Raw genomic sequence first — 23,724 nt, 5'->3', positions numbered from 1 at the left:
CCCCGTCACATGACCCGTAGGAACGCAATTTATACCATGACGCCTACGTAGGCGTCATGGGTTGTAATGGCACAGGTTTTCATGACGCCTACGTAGGTGTCATGGGTCGGGAAGGGGTTAACAGCCCCACTTCCACAGCTGCATCCCAGCTTCTATCACTAACCACTTCTCTCGGCCTCTCACAGCTCTCAACCTCCGAGACACACAAAGACGGTAACACCCTTGACCTGATCTTTGTCTGGCTCTGTTCAATCTCCTACCTAGATAACTCACCACTTCCCCTCTCTGACTACAACATTCTTTCCTTCACAATCACAAATCCTCACCCACCCCAGCACACTCCTACCTACCACACATTCTGAAATCTACAAGCCATTAACCCTCATAAACTTGCAGACTCCCTACACTCATCATTGTCCCCAATCTCCTCTTTTTTATTCCTGATCTGGCTGTACATCACTACAATGACACTCTTAGAAGCACCCTTGACCAAGTAGCTCCCCTCACCCGCAAAACCTCCAAGCACAGAGTAAAACAGCCCTGGCTCACATCGCAAACTCAACTTCTCCATTGATGCTCTAGGAGTGCTGAACACTTATGAAGAAAAACTCGCACACCAGATAACTTCATCCACTTCAAATTCATGTTAAGAACCTTTAATTCTCCCCTTCACCTTGCAAAACAGACCTATTTCACGACCCTGATCTCCTCATTATCCAACAACCCCAAGAAACTTTTTGATACCTCTCACTCACTCCTCAGGCTGAAAGCACAAGTCCCTATCACAAACATTTGCGCCGATGACCTGGCCTCCCACTTTAGAGAGAAAATAGATAATATCCACCAGGAAATCTGCTCCCAGCCACCAAGTGAAATGACTCTCATCCCTCCCTGCATTTCCCCGGCTCACTCTCCACATTTGATCCCATCACAGAAGAAGTCTCCAAGCTCCTCTCTTCTTCTCGTCCAACTACATGCACTACTGACCCCATTCCCTCACATCTCCTCCAGTCTCTGTCTCCAGTTATCACAACTCGCCTAACTACAATCTTTAATCTCTCCTCGGGCATTTTCCCCTCCTCCTTCAAACACTATCATTACTCCATTATTAAAGAAACCCGCTCTAGACCCATCCTGCACAAACAACTACAGACCAGTCTCCAATCTCCCCTTCATCTCTTAACTCTTGGAGCGACTGGTTTACTCTTACCTTACCCATTACCTCTCCACTCACTCCCTCCTAGACCCATCATAGTCCGGTTTCCACCTCCTACATTCGACAGCAAAATGTAACGGTGACCACTCTCTGCTCATTCTCCTCAACCTTTCTGCAGCCTTCGACACTGTTGACCACCATCTTCTACTCTCTAGGCTCCAGTCACTAGGCATTAAGTACACTGCTCTCTCCTGGTTCTCTTCCTATCTTTCTGACCGCTCCTTCAGTGTTTTGTTCGCTGGCTCCACTTCATCTCCTCCTCCTCTCACTGTTGGGGTACCTCAGGGCTCAGTCCTTGGCCCCCTTCTCTTCTCTCTATATAGCCCCAATTGGACAGATCATCAGCAGATTTGGCTTTCGGTACCATCTTTATGCTGATGACACACAGCTATACACATCATCCCTTGACCTTACCCCTGCTGTACTACAGAATGCCAGTGACTGTCAGTCCGCAGTCTCCAACATCATGTCTGCTCTCTATCTGAAACTAAACCTTTCAAAAACCGAACTTCTACTCCCACAGTGTACCAACCTCCCTAAATCTGACATTTCCCTCTCTGTGGGTGGCACCCTAATAACACTCCGGCAGCAGGCATGCTGTCTGGGTGTTATGTTTGACCTCAGTATTGCCTTCATCTCCCATATACAATGTCTTGCCCGCTCTTGCCGCTTACAACTAAAGAACATCTCTAGAATCCGCCCTTTTCGCACCGTGGAAACAAAACCCCTCACTGTTGCCCTGATCCACTCCCACCGGGACTACTCTAATGCTCTATTAATTGGCTTCCCCATCACTCGACTTTCCCATCTCCAGTCCATCCTTAATGCTGCAGCCAGGGTCATCCATCTGGCTAATTGGTACTCTGACGCGTCCGCTCTTTGCCAGTCATTACATTGGCTGCCCATTCATTATAGGATCCAATTCAAAGTACTTGTTCTCACCCACATAGCTCTCCACGGTGCAGCACCCCATTACATCTCCTCCCTCATTTCTGTCTATTAATCTAACAGACTGCTGCGCTCTGCAAACGACTTTCGACTAACCTCTGCACTAAACCGTACCTCCCACTCCTGACTCCAAGACTTCTACCGTGCTGTGCCAATCCTCTGGAATGCTCTACCCCAAGAAATTAGGACCAGCCACAACTTGCACAGTTTTAGGCGCTCCCTCAAAATACATTTGTTCAGAGCAGCCTATCACATTCCCTAGTCAGTCATTTTATGTGTAAGTGGCATATGTAGCCCATTGACTATTCTCATCTATCCCCCACTCCCTCAAGATGGCTGGACCATCATTGTAAATACATCAATGTAAATACACACCTGTACTTTGTATCTCCCTCACTTCATTGTAGATTGTAAGCTCTCACGAGCAGGGTCGTCTTATTTTGCTGTAATCATTGAATTATTGCTAAAGTTGTTATTTTTGACTGTTCTGTTTGAAACTGTTAAATTGTAAAGCGCTGCGGAATATGTTGGTGCTATACAAATAAAGATTATTATTGTTATTATTAAGGGTAAGAATGGAGATGAGATCAAGCAGCCTTACTTGATTGTTTGAACTATTTGCATAGTTTTTCCATCTCTGCTTTTGAAGTCAACAAACTGGCTCTATACCACAATGCATAATTAGCATATCAGCAAACATCACAAGTGATAAAGGATAAGCACACAATAAAAGTTAATATTACCGGCTTACACAAACAAAAGTCTGTTTTATTGACCAACCAGAAATCAACACTTAAATTTGAAAGCCAACATACAGATAACATTCTATTATTCTCCGTCTGCTAAAAAATAGCCATCTGGTTAAATTAAGATACAATGCTGTATGTCTTCACTATGCCAAAAGTAAAAAAAAATGCTTTAAAGATGTTAAAAAATTTAAAAAAATATAAAAAGCTCAAATTACCCGCCTTTCGCCCCATTCAAAATAAAACAATAAAAAAATCAAACAAACACATATTTGGTATCACCGCATTCAGAATTGTTCGATCTATCAATATAAAAAAAGAATTAACCCGATCGCTAAACTTAGTAATGAGAAAAAAAAGTCAAAACAGCAGAATTATATTTTTTTGGTCGCCGCAACATTGCAATAAAATGCAATAATGGTCAATCAAAAGATGGTATCTGCAGCAAAATGGTATTCATTAAAGGGAACCTGTCACTTATTTTGGCTGCTATAAGCTGTGGCCACTGCCTTTCAGGGCTCATCTACAGCATTCTATAATGCTTTAGATAAGCCCCCAATCCGACCTGAAAGGTAAGAAAAATAAGTTTTATTATACTCACCCGGGGAGCGGTCATATATAATATTCCATAATTGCCTGCCCCTCGCATCACGTATTTGTACAATTTATCAATAAAAAAAAAAAAATATATATATATATATATATATATATATATATATATATATATATATATATATATATGTTCTCCGCGTCTGAGTTATTTTTGATGGTCAACATACTTTCCTGTAATTAATTTCTCACTCTACGTATGATAATTTCTTTTCTCTGTTGGATTTTTGATGTTTAAAAAGGTTGTCCACTAGTTGGACAACCCCTTCTCATTCCTCATGTTTGGTCCTGTTAAAATAAAAAAACACTTATATATGCCTCCCATGCTGACACCGCTTCAGTGGTGTTGGCACTTATGTTCTTGGGTCTCTTTTGAGGTTTTTACGTCATGTGAGCCCTGTGCCCAATCAGCGCTGGTGTCACTGTGCTCACCTTCGAACAAGTCGAACATCATGAAGCAGTCAGAGAGCAGCCGCGGCCCTGGCTTCCTGTTGATGTTCAATACTGTCCAAAGGTGGGGACAATGAAGCTGCCGCTGATTGGGCACACGGCTCGACAAACTAACATAATCCCAGGGACAGTGAGTTTCGACACCACTGAAGTGGAGCCGACATGCCAGCGGAGTATGAGTGTTTTTTTAATGAGGCTAAACATGAGGAATGAGTTCACTGAGAAAAAAAAAATATATAATTATCCCTTGATTAGAAGATTCACTGACAAAAGGATAAAACTAAACTTTATTAATTCCAAATGTAAAACTATACCCACAATTCACTGAGTTGGCTATAGTTTTACATTTGGAATTAAAAATGTTTAGTTTTATCCTGTTGTCACCAAACATGAGGAATGACAAGAGACAACCCCTTTAAGAAGATCCAGTTTTGGTTAAAAGGATTCCAACATTGTGAACATAAAAAAGGCTTCTCCCCTATGTGACATCTGATGTTTATTAACAGTTGATTTCCAAGTAAAATATTTCCCACATTAAGAAAATTAAAAAGATTTCTCCTCTGTGTGACTGCTCTGATGTCTAACAAGAAGCGATGTCTGGTTAAAATGTTTCCCACATTCTGAAACAGGCTTCTACCCTGTGTGAGTTCTTTGGTGCCGAACACAATCTGATTTCTGTGTAAAAAATTTCCCACATTCTGAACAGGAAAAAGGCTTCTCCCCTGTGTGAGTTCTCTGGTGTCTAACAAGCTGTGATTTCTGGTAAAAACATTTCCCACACTCTGAACAAGAAAAAGGCTTCTCCCCTGTGTGAGTTCTATGGTGATCAACAAATTGTGATTTATGTGCAAAACATTTCCCACATTCTGAACATAAAAAAGGCTTCTCCCCTGTATGAGCTCTGTGGTGTCTATAAAGACACTCTTTCCGGTTAAAACATTTCCCACATTCTGAACAGGAAAAAGGCTTATCCCCTGTGTGAGTTTTCTGGTGACTAACAAGATGTGATTTATGATAAAAACATTTCTCACATTCTGAACATGAAAAAGGCTTCTCCCCTGTGTGGATTCTCTGGTGCCTAACACAAGCTGATTTACTGTTAAAACATTTCCCACATTCTGAACAGAAAAAAGGTTTCTCTCCTGTGTGTGTTATTTTGTGTGCAACAAGATTCACTTTCTGAGTAAAACATTTCCCACATTCTGAACAGGAAAAAGGCTTCTCCCCTGTGTGAGTTCTTTGGTGGTTAACACAAGCTGATTTACTGTTAAAACGTTTCCCACATTCTGAACAGGGAAAAGGCTTCTTTGCTTTAGGAGCAGTTTGTTTTTTAATGCCTCTTTTGTGACTTTGATTTTCCTTAGTAGTCAGTAATGAATCAGAAGATGGGACCTGTGTCATAGGATCAAATGACAGATCTTTGCTGTGAATGTATGATGATAAATCAGGAGTAATAGCAATCACTTTAGTTGTGTCTTGTAGGATCTCAAGATCATCAGATTTAAAAATTGATGATGTCAGCTGTCCCTCTGATCTCCTGGTACAGTCATCTGCTAAGATAAAAAAACAATTACTTTTTAATAAAATATCCTTGAGTTTCATATTTTTGAACATTTCTACTTAAACTGTCCATAAAAATGGCAAGTTATGTAAAAAACTTTAATTATTTACCAAGACAATAACAGTTCACAGTCTAACAGAAAACCTTACTGGATGAACCAGTAGTGCTTGATGTTCAACTGTTTTTTCATTCTGCCTCCCAAATATCGAATAAAAAGAAACCAATCAATGTTATGTAGCTGAAAATACCAATGCCAATTCTCATCTCACAAAAAAAAGGCCCCACTAAGGTCCATCATCTGTCAATGGAAAAACAGAGGTTCCCACACTATTAGTGGTTCAAAGGCTGTTGAAAAGCAACAAGATTTTTTTTTTTACATTCAACACATTATCCGGATGATGGGACTACTACTGCCCCATCATTGGCTAATGTGTCACTCACTGTCAGTATAGCAGGCATAGCCCGATGGGACTTGTAGTCCCATTGGATGATGCCTGCATACAGACACACACACAGCCTCGCACAGACCGCGACCGAGGGCCCCCCGCACAGACCCGCAGCCCTCCCTAAACAGACCTGGAGCATCCCCACAGACCGCTGCCCCCCGCACACACACGCAGACAGCACACACAGACCCGTCACTCGGGATGGGAGAGGAGACATGCCGCAGAGCGACGGGGCTGTGTAGTGCTGTGCAGCACCGCCTACAGACTGCTGTCACTATTGATGAGTGACAGCAGTGTGCAGAGGCTGGGGTACGCCTGCTGATGACGTCACGTCAATTTTCAGAGTCAGGAAATTGACGTGACATCAGCGGATGCTAGCGGCTGCTGCAGCCTGGGGCTCACGTGACCTGGACTCAGCACCGCTCAGAGGCAGATTTGGCAGCCCACGGTAATTACAAACTTCATAAGGGGCCCCAGGGAGAAACATTGGGGGGGTTAATAAATGTAGTGGACAACCCCTTTAATTTCCGGAAAGTGGCCGTAGAGTCAAAATATTCACTCCTCCTATGGATTATAACCTTCAGTGAATTAATTTATAAAATGGAATCCCTTTATGGGGATTTTGACTATTCTGGTTTTCTATTATTTAGTTATATTAGGGCTTCTGCATATGGTATGTCCAATCTCATCTGGGATCTGTTCCTGCTGTCCAGCTGGAGTAATCTGCTCCCTACTTCAGCCAATTGGAAAGTACCACACCATGTTCTCTTCTTGTTCAGTCCTCTGTGCTCAGCTCACGGCTTGTTTATTTGTTTCCTGTTGTGACCGTGGCCCATTTACTGACTACTCTTGTGTCTTCTGATTCTGTACTTCTAGTTCTAACCCAGCTAACCGACTATTCTTCTTGCCATCTAACATAACAGAATAGCAGGTTACACCATGGTCCAAGCCTAGGGGTCCCAGTGTAGGTCCAGATCCATGTAAGGGTCTTAAAGGGCAATGTGCAAGGCAATCCTTGGGATATGGAAAGCAGAGAAGATAGTGTCAAGCATATTCATGGTGGACATCTTATGAGCTGCCAGGTGACCCAATACATTGTGTCTGCAAACTATTCCAGCTAGAGCTGCATTCAAATAGCTTAATGGCGTTCATACCCTTCTGAACACCGCCATGTGCTCAGAATTGGAGGAATCCTTAAGGACAAAAATGTCCAGGAAGGATGGGAAATCTTGAAAAATGAAATTCTCAAAGCACAATTGTTAACAATTCTGAAAAGAGGGAAGACTAGGAAACATTTAAGGAAACCAGGATGCATAAACACAGAACTTAAGCACATGCTAAAAAGGAAGAAAGAAATGTTTATAAAATGGAAAGAGGGAGGCATATCTAAAGAAGAATATAATGCTGTCTGCAGAACTTGCAGGGCACAAATCAGATTATTAAAGCTGACAATGAATTGAGGCTGGCAAGAGACGTCAAAAAGAATAATATAGGATTTTGGGAATATGTCAAAAGTAAAAGAAAAGTCAAAGATGCTATAGGATTTTTACAGGATGAAAATGATGAAATGGTAAGACAGGATGTTGAGAAGGCCGAACTTTTAAATTCCTATTTTGCATCTGTTTTCTCTCATAAAGAAAATGTAACATCAACTGTTCTTCACTGTCCTATTAAGGAAATAGAAGAATCCAGGATATCTATAAACAGAAAGATAGTGAGAAAACACTTAGCCAGAATGGTGACCGGTCTGCAAACCCTGTCTTATGAGGAAAGGTCGCAGGATTTGGGAATGTTTAGCTTGCAGAAGAGAAGACTGAGAGGAGACTTAATAGCTGTCTACAAATATCTCAAGGGCTGTCACATTGTAGAAGGATCATCTTTATTCTCATTTGCACAAGGACAGACCTCTGTCTGGGATGATTTAGCGAATCCTGCTTTGAGCAGGGGGTTGGACCAGATGGCCCAGGAGGTCCCTTCCAACTCTACGATTCTATGATTCTACAGTAGTGTACAACCATATATAGAGTACTGTGCGAAGTTGAAAAATAATTTGTAAGATCCATTTGTTTTCTATTATCCTTTGTGAATAATAAAAATAAAAGTTATCACCACATAAAGTGACACACGTCAGATTTAAAAAATAGGGCCTGATTAGGAACACAAAATTGGCTGTAGGAAGAATTTAAGTCAGAGTATTTTGGACACTACTGTAATCAAAAAACTGTGAGTATACTGTAGACTAGGGGTCCCCAACCTGTAGCTCGGGAGCCACATGTGGCTCGCGGTCCCATGATTTGTGGCTCGCGACTGTCTGCCAGCTTGGTGCATTAGCTCCAGGTCTAGCAAACAGGTATGAGGAGCACATCTCAAAATGGGCATCATGATTAAGAGTGCTTAGCCACTCGAAACGCGTAGATCGATCGCATGCCTTGTAACTCATGCTGGCTTTTAAACCTCATTTCTATTGAGTGAATAAAGAATATTTTTCACTACATCGTGGAGCTGGACAAAGTTTTTTCTCATTGCCTTGTATTGTGGGAACCCCTGGTTCTCAGTGTACTACTTTGGAGTGATTTCTGTGGAAAAGCTTCAGCTATCATTATACCCATAATGGGGGCTTTGATTGACACTACTTTAAGGGGGACAGGAGAAGGATGTTGCTTGTGACCCCCTATCAGAGCTGAATGTGGCTCACGACCCTCTCTCTAAGCTGAATGTAGCTCTCAAGGTCAAAAAAGTTGGGGACCGCTGCTGTAGACAATAACACATCTACTGAAATGATCAAACTCAACAGTCTTCATCAGTAATAAATGAGTAACTAGTGGTGAAACCTCTCTGGGGTAATTAGAGTATGGGGCTCGGTGACTTCACAATCTAAACTATCGTAAGGGCCAATATTTTCTGTCAGATGAGTTTCAAGAAGAAATATTACACATTTAAAGAGAACTGTTATACACTGATCCAGGCTCATTGTAACATCACAAGGGGATAGCCTACCATGTGGCAGCGCCAAAAGAATTCCCCTAGTCACTGCACTCACTTGCACATAATATAGAAAAGTAGGAGAAAAATGAAGTACCGAGTGCTTCTTCATATATAAATATATCCCAATTTTATAAATACATAATTAAATACACACATCACAAGAAAAATACATAAAAGAGAGGTGCCAGATGGTCGCTCTATGGGAACAGGGGTAAATTCTCCATAGTAACAGCATTAGAGAAGCCCCAAATGCAAGTAAAAGAGTCAACAGGTGTCGTCCAGTTACTACTATAAATCCACTTATGCGCCAGGCATATAGGTCTTCTAAGGGGTTTTCCTCCTTCTCTGTCTTCCTGGTAAGCCTGATTGATCTTATCCTTTACCTATATGCCTGGCACATAAGTGGATCTATGGTAGTAACCGGGCGACACCTGTTGACTCTTTTACCTGTATTTACCTGTAAGCCGCTGTTCCTCGGCGGCAGGTACTGAACGCGTCTGTCATTATTCTCCCCTGCTCTGCCAGCGAGCAGGGGAGAATGAATGAGTGAAAAACCAGATGTGGGGTCCCCCTTTTTATAATAATCCAACCAGACAAAACTTACAGGTGCGGGCTGCTATTCTCAGGCTGGTAAGGGGCCAAGGATTTTGGCCTCCCCAGCCTAAAACAGCAGCCCGCAGCTGTCCAGAAAAGGTGCATCTATTAGAAGCACCAATTCTGGAGCTTTGCCCAGTTCTTCCCACTTGCCCTTTAGCAGTGGCAAGTGGGGTAATGGGGGGTTAATGTCAACTTCCTATTGTAAGGGGACATTAAGCCCGGCTTAGTAATGGAGAGGTGTCAATAAGACACCTATTCATTAATAATCCTATAGTACTGAAAGAGTAAAATAAACACACACACCTAGAAAAAAAGTATTTTTTATATTTTTGAAATAATACCAAAAACACAGTTTCCCATCTTTATTATACTCCTAATCCAGGTGACACCCTCGATCTCCTGAAAGAATATTAAAAATAATAAAGCAACAATATACCATACCTGTCCAGCATTCAGTCCCTCGCCGTAATCTATATCTGGGGGGTTAATAAGTTTACAACCGGAGCTGTGCTAATGCGATCGCCCCGGCTGCAAACTATAAGGGAATGAATGAGAAGCAGCGGGTGCAGGCTCAGTAACTAGCGGTGACGTCACTGAGCCTGCTCTGGCTGCCGGCTTTAACTCCTTTGACCTCAGTACCGTGGGAAAATGCAAGTGATGAGGTCACGGCAGTACAAACTATGTCCCAGTGACCTCATCACTTCCATTCTCCCATGGTACAAAGGTCACAGAAGTTCAGTTTCAAATTCATTCATTCTCCTCTGCTCACGCAGATCGCAGTAGAGGAAGGAAAGCCGGCTTCAGAACCAGCAGCCGGGGAACAGTGCTTACTGTAGTGCTCTTCCCCAGCGGCCGTCCGTGTGGTCCTGATGCGGCACAAGGGTGGCACACGGATGCCGCACATACTACACATACGGACACTGCTATCTCCGGTACTGTCTTTTCCGGTACCGTAAATATCAGGACGTGTGAAACCATCCTAATGTTGTTGATCATAAAAGCAAAGTTTGGCCAGAAAGACTGGACCTGGTCTTGTAGGGACCATATGAGCACATTCAGCAGCACAGATGGGAGAGAAGGTAGATTCATCCAATAAGATATCGGGGATCTAGGAAGCCAAAAGCATCATTACCCTCCGCTTTCTCTTACAGACCAATCATAATACTTTTTTTCAAGTCATTTTCTAACTTTTCAGCACATTCTACATACGCTGTCTTCTGGCTTTGTAGTTTACACATCTGGGCAGGTAACCGTCAGAGTCTTCTAATCCCAGAGGGTAGGTGGATCTTCCAGGTGGTAAGTTTTATAGAAAAGGGGCTTTCAATACACAAAGTCATTTGAACAGTTTTGGGTGGAAGAGAATGTTGTAGTTAGGAGGCAAAATGGTGAACATGGTAATACAGCCGGCTACACCACCGATAAAGCAGTCACAGCTGGTGAGTGAGAAGAATCTTTGAATTTGCTTTTAGTGATTACTACTCACCTGGGTAGCCATATGTAGGAATCTCCTCTTTACACCACTCATCACCCCTCACATATGTCTCTGTAGTATTAATATGGGTCAGATCTTCACCCTGAAACAAATATTGGAAAAGTCACAGACAGATGGAGAAGTCACATCTATGATCAGCTCTAATCCTGCCATCTCCACAGCTCTCATTATACAAGTACAAAACATATAATACTGGTGGATAAAACAAGACTGAACACAAGACTTTCACAGCCGTCTACACATCATAGGGGAGAACTCATGACACCTTCTCTCCATCTACCTGATGATCCTGAGGAACATTGGGATCTTCTTGTTTATAATCCTGTGGAAGAAGAGGACGGGGACATCTCTCTGGTGTTGTCATCTTACTGGATAGATCTGAAGAAAACACATACAGGGACTGAATTCATTCTTTACATACAGATAATTATAGACCGTGTGTATTTAGTCCTGTCTATTACCTGCTGATGTGAGGGGCTGGGGAACCTCCATCATGACGTCCTTGTAGAGATCTTTATGTCCTTCTAAATACTCCCACTCCTCCATGGAGAAATAGACAGCAACATCCTGACACCTGATAGGAACCTGACACATACAATGATACAGTCATCCCCCCAATCCCCTCATAGTGTTACTGTATAATGTCCCAGCATTCCCAGCAGTGTCACCTCTCCAGTCAGCAGCTCAATCATCTTGTAGATGAGGTCTAGGATCTTCTGGTCATTGATGTCGTCATGTATCAGGGGGTGAAGTGGAGGCCCCGTGATTGGGCTCAGGGGTCTTCCACATCCCTCAGACACAGAGTCCTGACAGCGCTCACTAGAGGTCTTCTTCACCACTGTGTAATCCTGGTTATGGAGAGACACATTAATAAATCTCACTACAGACATTTCCAGAGTCCTCACCTCTCCAGTTCTGACCATCTGTTATTCCCATAGATAAGAATGATGTAATGTGACGTCATCAGAATCTCTCACCTCTCCAGTAAGCCGGAAGAGGATCTCTAGGGTGAGTTGTAATATTGTCTCTGCCATCTTGTCTCTGTCCATATCCATCCTTCAGGGGTAAATCAGGAAAATTTTCTTATGTTAAAGATCTTCACTGAGAGGATCCGATATTGTAGAAATCTGAATGAAAAGATGAGCTGATGTCACATCATAAAAATCCTGTGTAATAATACAGTTACTGGAGATAATAAGGAAAACATATGAGATTTATTATTTTACAGTATTTAGTTTCCTTCTTTACATCTACTAATAAAACCTATATATTTAGGCCACAGACAACAAGCAGTTTCCTCCTCGGAGTCGGCAGCTGAATACGTTTCTCATAGACTCATCTTCCATAACGCTAATTCTCGTCTCATTTACCGACACTGGAATCGGCATTAGCAATACTGCAGGAGATATTCATTACACGTGACAGGAGAAATAACTACTTCATGGTGAGGACGACATCTTCATCTTCTACTACGGCTCTAGAAACAGATTTGCCCAGAGTCCGTCACTGACTCCACCACCACCGGCCATCTATATGAATGCTTCCCGTCAGAGGCGTAGCTAGGGTTTTGGTTTGGGGGCGAAACTTCTGAGTGGGCCCCTAACCAGGTAACCTTGATTACAACTCAGTGACGCACCCTAATAGTGGATGTAGGAGAACCTCAGCAGATGACTGCGCTGTTACTGAAAATAATCTCCACAAGCCCATATACTAGGAGGCGCCTGTCTGTATCCTGTTCATTTAGACACTGTTCACATGTTCAGGTTTTAAATACATTAGATAGGGACTGCTTCGTGAAGGGTTACCGTGACGTGGTGAAGCGGCTTGGTATACATTTTTTGCAAAAAACGTATCGACTAAATACCCTGTGTTTGTTATACAGCACTTGCTGATTACTGTTATGTTTTTTACTGCAGAGTATTTTTGCAAATTTGTCATTTTGTGCTTTCTTGTTGTGTTTCAGCCATTGGGTGGTGTGAGCATTGTCTTACCGACTTGTTCACACTTGTGCATGTCACATATGTTTTTAACCATGTCGCGTTTGGAGAACCCCTGTGTGCCTAATCATTGGAGCTAGACCCTCCAAGGAACCTATCTAGATGCATAGTGAGCACTTTGAACCCCCAGGTGCTTCACAAATTGACCCGTAAAAAAAGTACTTTTTTTTCACAAAAATTTTATTTAGCCTCAGTTTTTTCATTTTCACATGGGCAACAGGATAAAATGGATCCTAAAACTTGTTAGGCAATTTCTCCTGAGTACACCGATACCTCATATGTGGTCATAAACCAGTTTGGGCGCAAGGCAGGGCCCGGAAGGGAAGGAGCGCCATTTGACTTTTTGATTGGAAAATTAGCTCCAATCGTCAGCGGACACCATGTCGCGTTTGGAGAACCCCTGTGTACCTAAACATTGGAGCTCCCCCACAAGTGACCCCATTTTGGAAACTAGATCCCCGAAGAAACTTATCTAGATGTATGGTGAGCACTTTGAACCCCAAAGTGCTTCACAGAAGTATATAACGCAGAGCCGTGAAAATAAAAAATATTTTTTTTTCCTCAAAAATGATTTTTTAGCCCGCTATTTTTTATTTTCACAAGGCTAACAGGATAAATTTGACCCCAAAAGTTGTTGTCCAGTTTGTCCTGAGTACGCTGGTACCCCATATGTGGGGGGGAACCACTGTTTGGGTGCATGGCAGGTCTCAGAAGGAAAGGAGCGTCATTTGACTTTTTGAATGGAAAATTAGCTCCAATCGTTAGCGGACACCATGTCGTGTTCGGAGAGCCCCTGTGTGCCTAAACTTTGGAGCTCCCCCACAAATAACCACATTTTGGAAACTAGACCTCTTAAGGAACTTATCTAGGTGCTTAGTGAGCACTTTGAATCCCCAGGTGCTTCACAGAAGTTTATAACGCAGAGCCGTGAAAATAAAAATATTTTTTTTCCCTCAAAAAATGATTTTTTAGCCCGCTATTTTTTATTTTAACAAGGCTAACAGGAGAAATTGGACCACAAAAGATGTTGTGCAATTTGTCCTGAGTACACTGATACCCCATATGTGGGGGGGAACCACTGTTTGGGAGCATGAGAGAGCTCAGAAGGGAAGGAGCGCTATTTTGAAATGCCGACTTGATGGAATGGCTGTGGGCGTCATGTTACGTTTGCAGGGACCTTGATGTACCTAAACAGTGGAAACCCCCCACAAATGACCCCATTTTGGAAACTAGACCATCCAAGGAACTAATCTAGATGGGAGGTGAGCACTTTGAACCCCCAAGTGCTTCACAGAAGTTTATAACGCAGATTCGTGAAAATGATAAATATTTTTTTTCCCTCAAAAAATTATTTTTAGCCCGCTATTTTTTATTTTCACAAGGGTAACAGGATAAATTGGACCCCAAAAGTGGTTGTCCAGTTTGTTCTGAGTACGCTGATACCCCATATGTGGGGGTAGACCACTGTTTGGGCACACGTCGGGGCTTGGAATGCAGGGAGCACTGTTTGACTTTTTGAACGCAAAATTGGCTGGAATAAATGGTGGTGCCATGTCGCATTTGGAGACCCTGTGATGTGCCTAAACAGTGGAAACCCCTCAATTCTATCTCCAATCCTAACCCCAGCACACCCCTAACCCTAATCCCAACCCTAATCATATACCTAACCATAACCCTAACCCCAACACACCCCTAACCCTAATCCCAACTCTAACCCTAAGACCAACCCACCCCTAACACTAATCCCAATCCTAATTACAACCCTAACCCTAATCCCAACCCTAACCCTAATTCCAACCCTAATTCCAACCGTAACCCTAATTCTAACCCTAACCCTATTTTTAACCATAACTCTAACCCTAATGGAAAAATAAAAATATTTTCTTTATCTTATTATTTGTCCCTACCTATGGGGGTGATTAGGGGGGCGATTTACTTTTTTTTTATTTTGATCACTGTGAGAGTTTATCACAGTCATCAAAATAAATGAATGAATCTGCAGCGTTGCCGATTCCGGCGGGCGCACTGAGCATGCGCCCGCCATTTTCCAAGATGGCAGCACCCATGATCTGGGACGACGGGACACCAGGACAGTCAGAGGGACTTGGGAGGCACATGCAGGGTGAGGGGGTGATCAGAAGGCGAGGGGAGCGGAGGGAAGGCAGGGGGAGCAGATCATGACAGCGGCGGCCGATCGGCGCTGTCAGTTGGTGGCAGCGGCCGATCAGCGCTGTCAGTCGTGGGGGGTGTCGCTTCGGTGTCTCCAGCCATGTTCGATGCTATTTATATTTTTTTATGATTCGCTTTCTAATGATAATTGTTCACAATGATGGAAATGAGAACAGGAATTATAATAATGGTTTAGTTACCTAAGAAAACCTCTAAAAAAATGTGTCGCTGCATATACTGAGATGTTCTATGGCTAGTGTTTGGTATTATTAATACCTGGCCATATTTAGACACTAAAGAGGATAATAATCCGCTCATATTTGGACAATAGGAGGCGTCTCATTATAATTTGTTTTTATGGGCACGTTTGCACAGGCACAATCACTATATGTTTTTTGGCACCTTAATTTGCAATATACAGTTTTTAATTTAAGATTAAAAGTTAAGTTTTAATACAAATATACAATTATTTCCATACCAATTTGCTATATACATTTTTGATCGGTATTGGTAAAGTAGACCCCCCGCTTATATTATTTGAATATTGGATATGGCAGGTTTCCTATCCACAGGGATAGACACAAATCAATGGATGAATGAGGCCAAGGACGTTTTTTCGGATGGTGTTTTCACGCAGAGAAAATATATTCCATCATTCAGTGCAGCTTTTAAGGAACTCACCAAAATTTATAAAGAGCAAATTACGTCTTGGTGGGAGGTACAAAGTTTGGAAAATTATATAAAAGCAGGCATAGTACCTAGACACCTTAGAATATCTATTAATTTTGGTTATAGATACAAAAGCGCAACGTTGTCAGCTAAGCTTGAAAAGGAAGCTACAGATAGCTCACTAAGATTAATGAGAATACTCCTAGATGAGGAAAAATCTATGCTAATTTCCATTAATGAACGTCTTAAAGAACAAATAGAGGTTACAAAAAAATTTTCAGCAGAAACGGAATTCTCTGTAAAAGAAAATAGTTTACAGAATACTATTGAAAAATTTCAATACCATCTTAAAGAATGAAAGCATAAGTATTTTATTAGAGACCTACAGGAGTTTCGGGATAATAAGGCATATACGGTTGCTAATATTAAACCAAATAGACAACCAGAAACGGATATTTCATCCTCTGAGGCCGAATATTCCGACTCCGAGGGTAGGTTCAAAAACAATAGGGGGAGAACTAGAGGCAGAGGGGGTATACGAGGAGGTAGAGGGGCAGGTCGGGGGTCACCACAGAGGGAACATTTTTTAGACTCAAATTACCCACTGAGAAGTCTATTCAATACCCGGAACCCCATTTGAATAACCAAATCGTTAATATCTCATCAAAACCCCTAAATAAGGAACAGATGGCGGTGTTAAGTAAGGGCATGTCATTTGTCCCAACCTCTGATTTTGTATGCTTTGAAGCTATTAAAGACCTTAATTTGTTCATACGTAAACTTAAATGGAAGAAATACTTTATAAACGCAGATAAAAAAAGCTGCACTGAATTAGGTATTGATGAGGATCTATTGGGTGATGTCAGGTTTCTGTATCATCTGGGGGATGTGGACCCCAATGAATATGGTGAAGGTCCTTTTACGGACTTTAAGAACAAAAGCAAACGTATGCCACCAATCAATAATGATATAAGTGCCATAGATGTTTTCTCTAATCTGGTATCTAGGGACCTGATAGATTTAGAAAAATCTCAAAAACGAAGACCCCGTAATCTTACCAAAATTGAGATGGATGGTCTGCTTGAATTAGAGAGGGATACCACCAGGATAATTAAACCATCGGATAAAGGTGGTAACACAGTAGTGATGGATGTTGCCCAATATAGAACTCTGTGTTACTTTCTATTGCAGAAATCCATGGGGTACGAGATACTTGAACGTAACCCTACAGAAATATATTTAAAGGAACTAAAAATTTTGGTTGATGGGGCCTTTCAATCAAAATTGATTGATAAAAATGAACGAGATTTTCTTATCCCTACACATCCGGTAGTGGCGACTTTTTATGCCCTGCCAAAGGTTCATAAGGGCCTGGTACCATTAAAAGGAAGACCTATAGTTTCTGGAATTGGGAGTCTAACCCAAAATTTAGGGTTATATGTTGATAAAATATTGAGACCGTTTGTGGTCTCTCTGAGTTCATACACACGGGACACCACTGATCTTTTATTGAAATTGGATAACATCGAGTTGGACACCAATATGATATTGGGTTCAATCGATGTGGAGGCTTTGTACTCATCGATTCCCCATGAGAAGGGATTAATGGCTACGGACTACTATCTAAGAACGAGAGGTTTACAATATATGGAACACAATTCATTTGTGATGAGGGCCCTTGAATTCTGTTTAACAAAGAACTTTTTTCTATTTGATGGCAAGTACTTCCACCAGCTCAGGGGCACCGCGATGGGTAGCCCTTGTGCACCATCTTATGCAAATTTGCTCCTGGGCTGGTGGGAGGAAAATGCCATCTTTGGAGAGCACTCAGAAGTGGCGGAGGAAAACATTGTCCTGTGGCTTCGCTACATGGACGATGTTTTTGTAATCTGGAAGGGGGATGAGAATGGTTTTTGTAACTTTGTAAAAGGCCTTAATAAGAATGATCTGGGCCTTAGCTTTACTTGTGAAGTCAATGCTTGTAGTTTACCGTTTTTGGATGTTCTGATTGAACGGGGTGAAAATGGACGCCTTTTTACTAAGACATATAGAAAACCTACATCTTCTAATTCACTTCTGAGATGGGAATCTAACCATCCAGTTCCCTTGAAAAAAAGGCATCCCTAAGGGGCAGTACCTTCGAATGAGAAGGAACTGTTCGGATCAGGTTACCTATAAGACGCAAGCCGATGATTTGAGATCCCGTTTCTTAGAACGGGGATACCCAGATGGGATCCTAAGGAATGCTTATTGGACATCCCTGGCTAGGGATAGGAAGGACCTACTCACTCCTGGGCAGAAATCTGAGGAGGATGGAACTATAAGATTCATCACAAAATATTGTAACGGAGCCAAGGATATTAAAGAAATAATAGACAGACATTGGCCGATTCTGTGTATGGATCAGGACCTCACAAGAGTTATTTCTAGTCACCCACAGATTACATACAAGAAGGGCCGTTCCTTAAAGGATAGGCTAGTCCGTAGCCATTTTACCCCAAAAAGTGCTGACAGCGCCACATGGCTGGGCACCCAACCAAAAGGATGCTTTAAATGTGGTTGCTGCAAATATTGCACTTCAATTGAAAAAAACAACGAATTCTGCAGTAACAATACAAGAAAAATATACCCCATACACCAATTTATTAACTGCAGATCCGTAGGGGTTATTTATAAGATGACGTGCAGATGCGGTTTAGAATATGTTGGCAAAACAAAGAGAGAGCTTAGGGTAAGGGTAGGAGAGCATCATAGGGATACTATCAATAAACGTGATACCCCGGTAGCCAATCATATTAATCAGTTTCATAAGGGAGATCTCAAGATGGCTAGCTTTATAGGTATTGAAAAGGTACCCAGAAATCAGAGAGGAGGTGATTGGGATAAATACATCCTCCAAAGAGAAACTTTCTGGATATTTACCCTACAGACAGTGCACCCTAAAGGATTAAACGATATACTCTCCTTTTCTTCCTTCTTGTAGGGAGGGAGTAATAGGGTGAGGTATATTAGGGAGAGCCGCCGTTGAGTGGGGGCGCCACTTGCACAGGATATTAGGGTGCCAACCTCCGCGTGAGGTAGGGAATAGGTAGAGAGGGTTTATCAGGGAGAGCCCTAGTGAGCACCCTCTCTATACTTCTAATAACAAGAAGATCCGTGGTGTCCCATGTTTAGCATTCAACATTTATCAGACTACTAATTGACCCCCATATTATGTAACAATATATCATTTGAATATATGACTCCCCGTATTTGATTTCCTCATATTATATTATTTGTCTCTGGGTTAGGGATACTGTAGATACGTCCTGTTTTTTCCCTTATCTATTTTAAATGTGAATGAAAAGATGGTTATGGAATCCATGCAAAGTGTCCATTAATAGGGTATTCAGCAAATTGAAAAAGTCTGAATAAATTATTATATATAATCTGGATGTAGCCACTTCTAATATGATTGATCAACAAGCTTATTAATACAATTGGGAGATAGCGGTAGAGAGCGCGACCAGATGAAGGATATGCAGCGTCGGGTTACCATGGACACTATGGGTCATGTGAACGGTGCTGTGATGACGCTGTACCTCCAAGACCGGATGTGATGTAAATGGCTGTAAGCCGAGCCCAGGAAGTGGGGCATGTAGATGGAGATGGGCCATTACATATGGTGGGACCGGAAATGAGGTACCCGGCGTCCGGAAATGGATAGGATACAATGTGGTGCTCAGTTATATAAAAGAAAGGCGATATTTGCACGCCATGTGTCTAATTGAACTCCATAAACTCCCCTGATGAGTCCTGATTAGATGAAATGCGTTGGGAGAACGGTGTTGGACTAAGGCTGTCCAGATAAATGCAGACATGAAGTTCTTTTAAGACTGGGGGCCTTTCTCACAAGAGCGCATATACAGGCATCAGTGTATAGGACTAATACACATGAGATGAGTATAAGGACATATTAATAACGCATCATGAGAGTATTTAATATTCAGTATTTTTGTGGAATATAGGCACTACACTATACTGGACTCCATAGGTGCTATATATTGTTCATTTTGACCTGTAAAATATGCCAATGTAATGGATATCTGATTTTGGAGAAATAGATATTTTTTTATGATTCGCTTTCTAATGATAATTGTTCACAATGATGGAAATGAGAACAGGAATTATAATAATGGTTTAGTTACCTAAGAAAACCTCTAAAAAAATGTGTCGCTGCATATACTGAGATGTTCTATGGCTAGTGTTTGGTATTATTAATACCTGGCCATATTTAGACACTAAAGAGGATAATAATCCGCTCATATTTGGACAATAGGAGGCGTCTCATTATAATTTGTTTTTATGGGCACGTTTGCACAGGCACAATCACTATATGTTTTTTGGCACCTTAATTTGCAATATACAGTTTTTAATTTAAGATTAAAAGTTAAGTTTTAATACAAATATACAATTATTTCCATACCAATTTGCTATATACATTTTTGATCGGTATTGGTAAAGTAGACCCCCGCTTATATTATTCGATGCTATTTCAGCATCGGCCATAGCTGGATTGTAATATTTCACCAAATTTCATTGGTGAAATATTACAATCGCTCTGATTGGCTGTTTCACTTTTAACAGCCAATCAGAGCGATCGTAGGCACGTGGGGGCTAAGCCACGCCCCCTGGGGTTAACTATGAAGTGTCCTCTGTGTGTGGGTCAGGTGACCTTTCAGTGCCCCCGGTCACCTGACCCGCAGGGGGGCAATCAATTCATGACACCATATATGCATTATGGGTCGTATTGGCACGACTTTTCATTATGCCTATGTGGCGTCATAGGTCAGGAAGGGGTTAAATTCTAAAGCATTCCTCTACAATATAGTGATGCTGGGTGCAAGTTCCCTAGAAAACAGTGCCCACATTGTGCCCCCTAGAAAGTAATAATGCCCTGTGTATGCCCCTTTGACAGTCACAGTTACCCGAGTTCCCCTATACAATAAGTGCTCACTTTACATTTAATAATGTCCAGAGTCCCCTCCTGTACAGCTCCCCTATACACAGTATGATGCTCTCTTATACACAGTATAATGCCCACTCTCTGTATATATACTGACCCCTTACTATCCCCCAAAATTTTGATGGCTCCAACACTGTAATCTCCACACTGCATGATGGCACCCTGGATAGCGTCAATATAGCATTATACACCAGATAGTCCTCAATATAGTATAATGCACTCCCCATAGGCAGACTCTATAGTATAATGCAGCCCCCCATAAGCAGACTGTAATGTAAGGCAGTACCCTCCCATAGGCAGACTGGAACATAAGGCAGCACCCCCCATAGGCAGACTGATAGGTAAGGCAGCACCCCTCATATAGGCAAACTGTAAGGTAAGGCAGCACCCCCCATATAGGCAGACTGTAAGGTAAGGCAGCATCCCGCCATAGTCAGACTGATAAGTAAGGCAGCACCCCCCATATAGGCAGACTATAGGCAGATAGGTAAGTGTCATGCCCGTCATGCCGGCCATGCTGCTTGCGCTGCATGATCTCCATTGTCATGCCTGTCATGCTTCATTGTCCCCAGGTCCGGGTCCCTGCGGGCGCCCCGCGGGTCTCGCTTGTGTGTACAGGCGCACCTCATGACTGTTATGCCGTAAGATCCCTGGAGCAGTGTGCACATGCACCTCATGACTGTTATGCTGCAAGATGCCTGGAGCAGTGTGCACACGCACCTCATGACTGTTATGCTGCACGATCCCTGGAACAGTGTGCACACGCACCTCATGACTGTTATGCCGCAAGAACCCTGAAGCAGTGTGCACACGCACCTCGTGACTGTTGTGCTGCAAGATGCCTGGAGCAGTGTGCACGCGCGCCTCATCTCATGGCTGCCTGCCACTTCCAGTGCGCATGTGCGTTTTACCTTATGGCTACACGCCGTTGCTCCTTTCCTGTGTTCCAGCACTGTCTGATCCAGCTATCCTCTCTGTGATCCTGGAGCCCTTGATCATGTGACCTTTGCTATGTTCCATCACTGTCTGATCCAGCAACCCTCTCTATGGTCTTGGAGGACTCGACCATGTGACCCCCTCTATGATCCTGGAGGATCTGAACCGGAAGTCCTCTCGTGGTCCTGACCCGGAAGTGCAGGTGCTAATGCCCTATATCAGTCTGCCCCTTCCTATGGTCGGGGCCTGAGTATCGTGTTGCTTCCTTGCATGGCTGCTTGGTCGCTCCCTGTATTCTGTGCCCCTGCACTCTGCCCTGTTGTGCCTCTCTGCACACACTCTGTGCTTGTATTCTTCCTCTTGTCTCATGCCATGTCTTGTGTTGTCTTTTGTGCCATGTGTTGTCTTGTTATTCTTAGACTTGTAGTCCTTCCTCTGTTCTTTGTCTTAGCCTGTTTCGCTATGTCTTGCCTAAGCTCCTCTTTGCCTTGTTGTTCGTCCTATGTTCCGCGTCTAGTCTCAAGGTTCTGCCTTGACCCGGCTCTGGGCTTCGGCCTACGCTCCGCTGCTAGACTCTGTCCTATGGTGCTCTCTAGCACATTTCCTGGCTAGTCTCAAGGCTCTGCCTTGACCCGGCTCTGGGCTTCAGCCTACACTCGGCTGCTAGCTCTGTACTCTGCTCTATGTCTCTGCTATGGTGCTCTCTATCACACTCCCTGGCTAGTCTCAAGGTACTCCCTTGACCCGGCTCTGGGCTTCGGCCTACGCTACCCTGCTAGCTCTGTACTCTACTCTATGTCTCTGCTGACTAGTCTCAAGGCACTGCCTTGACCCGGCTCTGGGCTTCGGCCTACGCTCCGCTGCTAGTTCTGTGTCTCTGTACCCTGCTCTGGGCTCTAGCATACGCTCCGCTTTTCTTATCTTGTACACGGCTCTGTGCTACTGCCTACGTTCCGCTCTCTGTCCTGAACCCTGACCCTGGCGTGCCCTCTGCACGCGCAGGAACTTGTCTTGAACTCTGCCCCTGGCATGCCCTCTGCATGCGCAGGACCATGTCTTGAACTCTGTGTCTAGTCTGTTTTTCGTGCGCTCTTGCACCTCTCTTGCCGTGCTGTAGCGCACGCGTCTCTGTCCTGTACCTTTGCCTAGCCCTGCCTTGTGGCTGCGTGCCCTCTTGCACACGCCTGGTCGTCCCGTGCCCGCCTGTTGTGCCTCAGCCATGCCGCCTCTAGTCGTGCCCGCCTGCCTGTGCCTCAACCGTGCTCGCTGGCCAGTGCTATTGTAGTTTCCACCTGTCTGTGCCTCAGCCATGCTGCCTCTAGTCATGCCCGCCTGCCTGTGCCTCCAGCCGGTACCGCCTGCCGGTGCCCCAGTCATGATTTCCGTGCTCTCTTGCACCCACGCTGTTTCTCGCACTGTGCATTTTTGTGCTACTCTTGCACAAGTCTTTCTCTTTCGCTGCTCTGAACCTTGTCTCTCTGTCGTGTTCTGAGTTCTATGACCTGTCTTGAATCTTTGTCTTGCTTGTACCTTGCTCTGTGCTCTTTTGTCTTGAACCCTGACCCTGGTGTGCACCTCTGCACGCGCAGGATATCTGTCCTGAACTTCAGAGCCCAACGTGTTCTCTAGCACGTGTGGGACCTGCCGCTAACCATGTACCCTGGCGTGCCTCCTAGCACGGCCAGGACCATTCTTTGTACCGTGTCCCTGGCGTGCCTCGAGCACGCGCAGGACCTTGAATCTTGAATCCTGGCGGCTTCTCTAAGCGTGCCTAGGACCTTAGACCTTGAACCCTGGCGTGTCCCCTCTACACGCACCATGCCTAGTGTGTTGAACCCTGCCTTGCACCTTGCCTTGGACCCTGGTGTGCTCCTAGCACGCACCCTGCCTTGAACTTT

General features: G+C 43.4%; 2 protein-coding genes across 2 annotated transcripts in view; both read right to left on the bottom strand.

The window, feature by feature from the left end:
• Window positions 1-4,448: 4,448 nt before the first annotated feature.
• LOC141059314 (uncharacterized) overlaps window positions 4,449-23,724 on the bottom strand; it is a 150,880-nt gene continuing 131,604 nt past the window's right edge. The window contains exon 9 of the mRNA XM_073555641.1: window positions 4,449-5,047. Within this exon, the coding sequence (XP_073411742.1) occupies window positions 4,603-5,047 (445 nt within the window). The 3' untranslated portion in view covers window positions 4,449-4,602. The remainder of the gene's footprint in view (window positions 5,048-23,724) is intronic.
• The window catches only part of LOC141059311 (oocyte zinc finger protein XlCOF29-like), a 46,994-nt gene continuing 28,675 nt past the window's right edge, over window positions 5,406-23,724 (bottom strand). Inside the window, exons 2-4 of the mRNA XM_073555638.1 lie at window positions 12,028-12,177; window positions 11,719-11,898; window positions 5,406-5,519 (exon numbers count right to left, since the gene is read on the bottom strand). Of these exons, the coding sequence (XP_073411739.1) occupies window positions 5,487-5,519; window positions 11,719-11,898; window positions 12,028-12,105 (291 nt within the window). The 5' untranslated portion in view covers window positions 12,106-12,177 and the 3' untranslated portion in view covers window positions 5,406-5,486. The remainder of the gene's footprint in view (window positions 5,520-11,718; window positions 11,899-12,027; window positions 12,178-23,724) is intronic.

This window comes from Dendrobates tinctorius, unplaced genomic scaffold (genome assembly GCF_039654945.1).
Source record: "Dendrobates tinctorius isolate UK_male_01 unplaced genomic scaffold, ASM3965494v1 ptg000226l, whole genome shotgun sequence".
Taxonomy (NCBI): domain Eukaryota; kingdom Metazoa; phylum Chordata; class Amphibia; order Anura; family Dendrobatidae; genus Dendrobates; species Dendrobates tinctorius.
The sequence above is the reverse complement of the archived record's forward strand: the minus strand, read 5'-3'. Positions and strand labels throughout refer to the sequence as shown.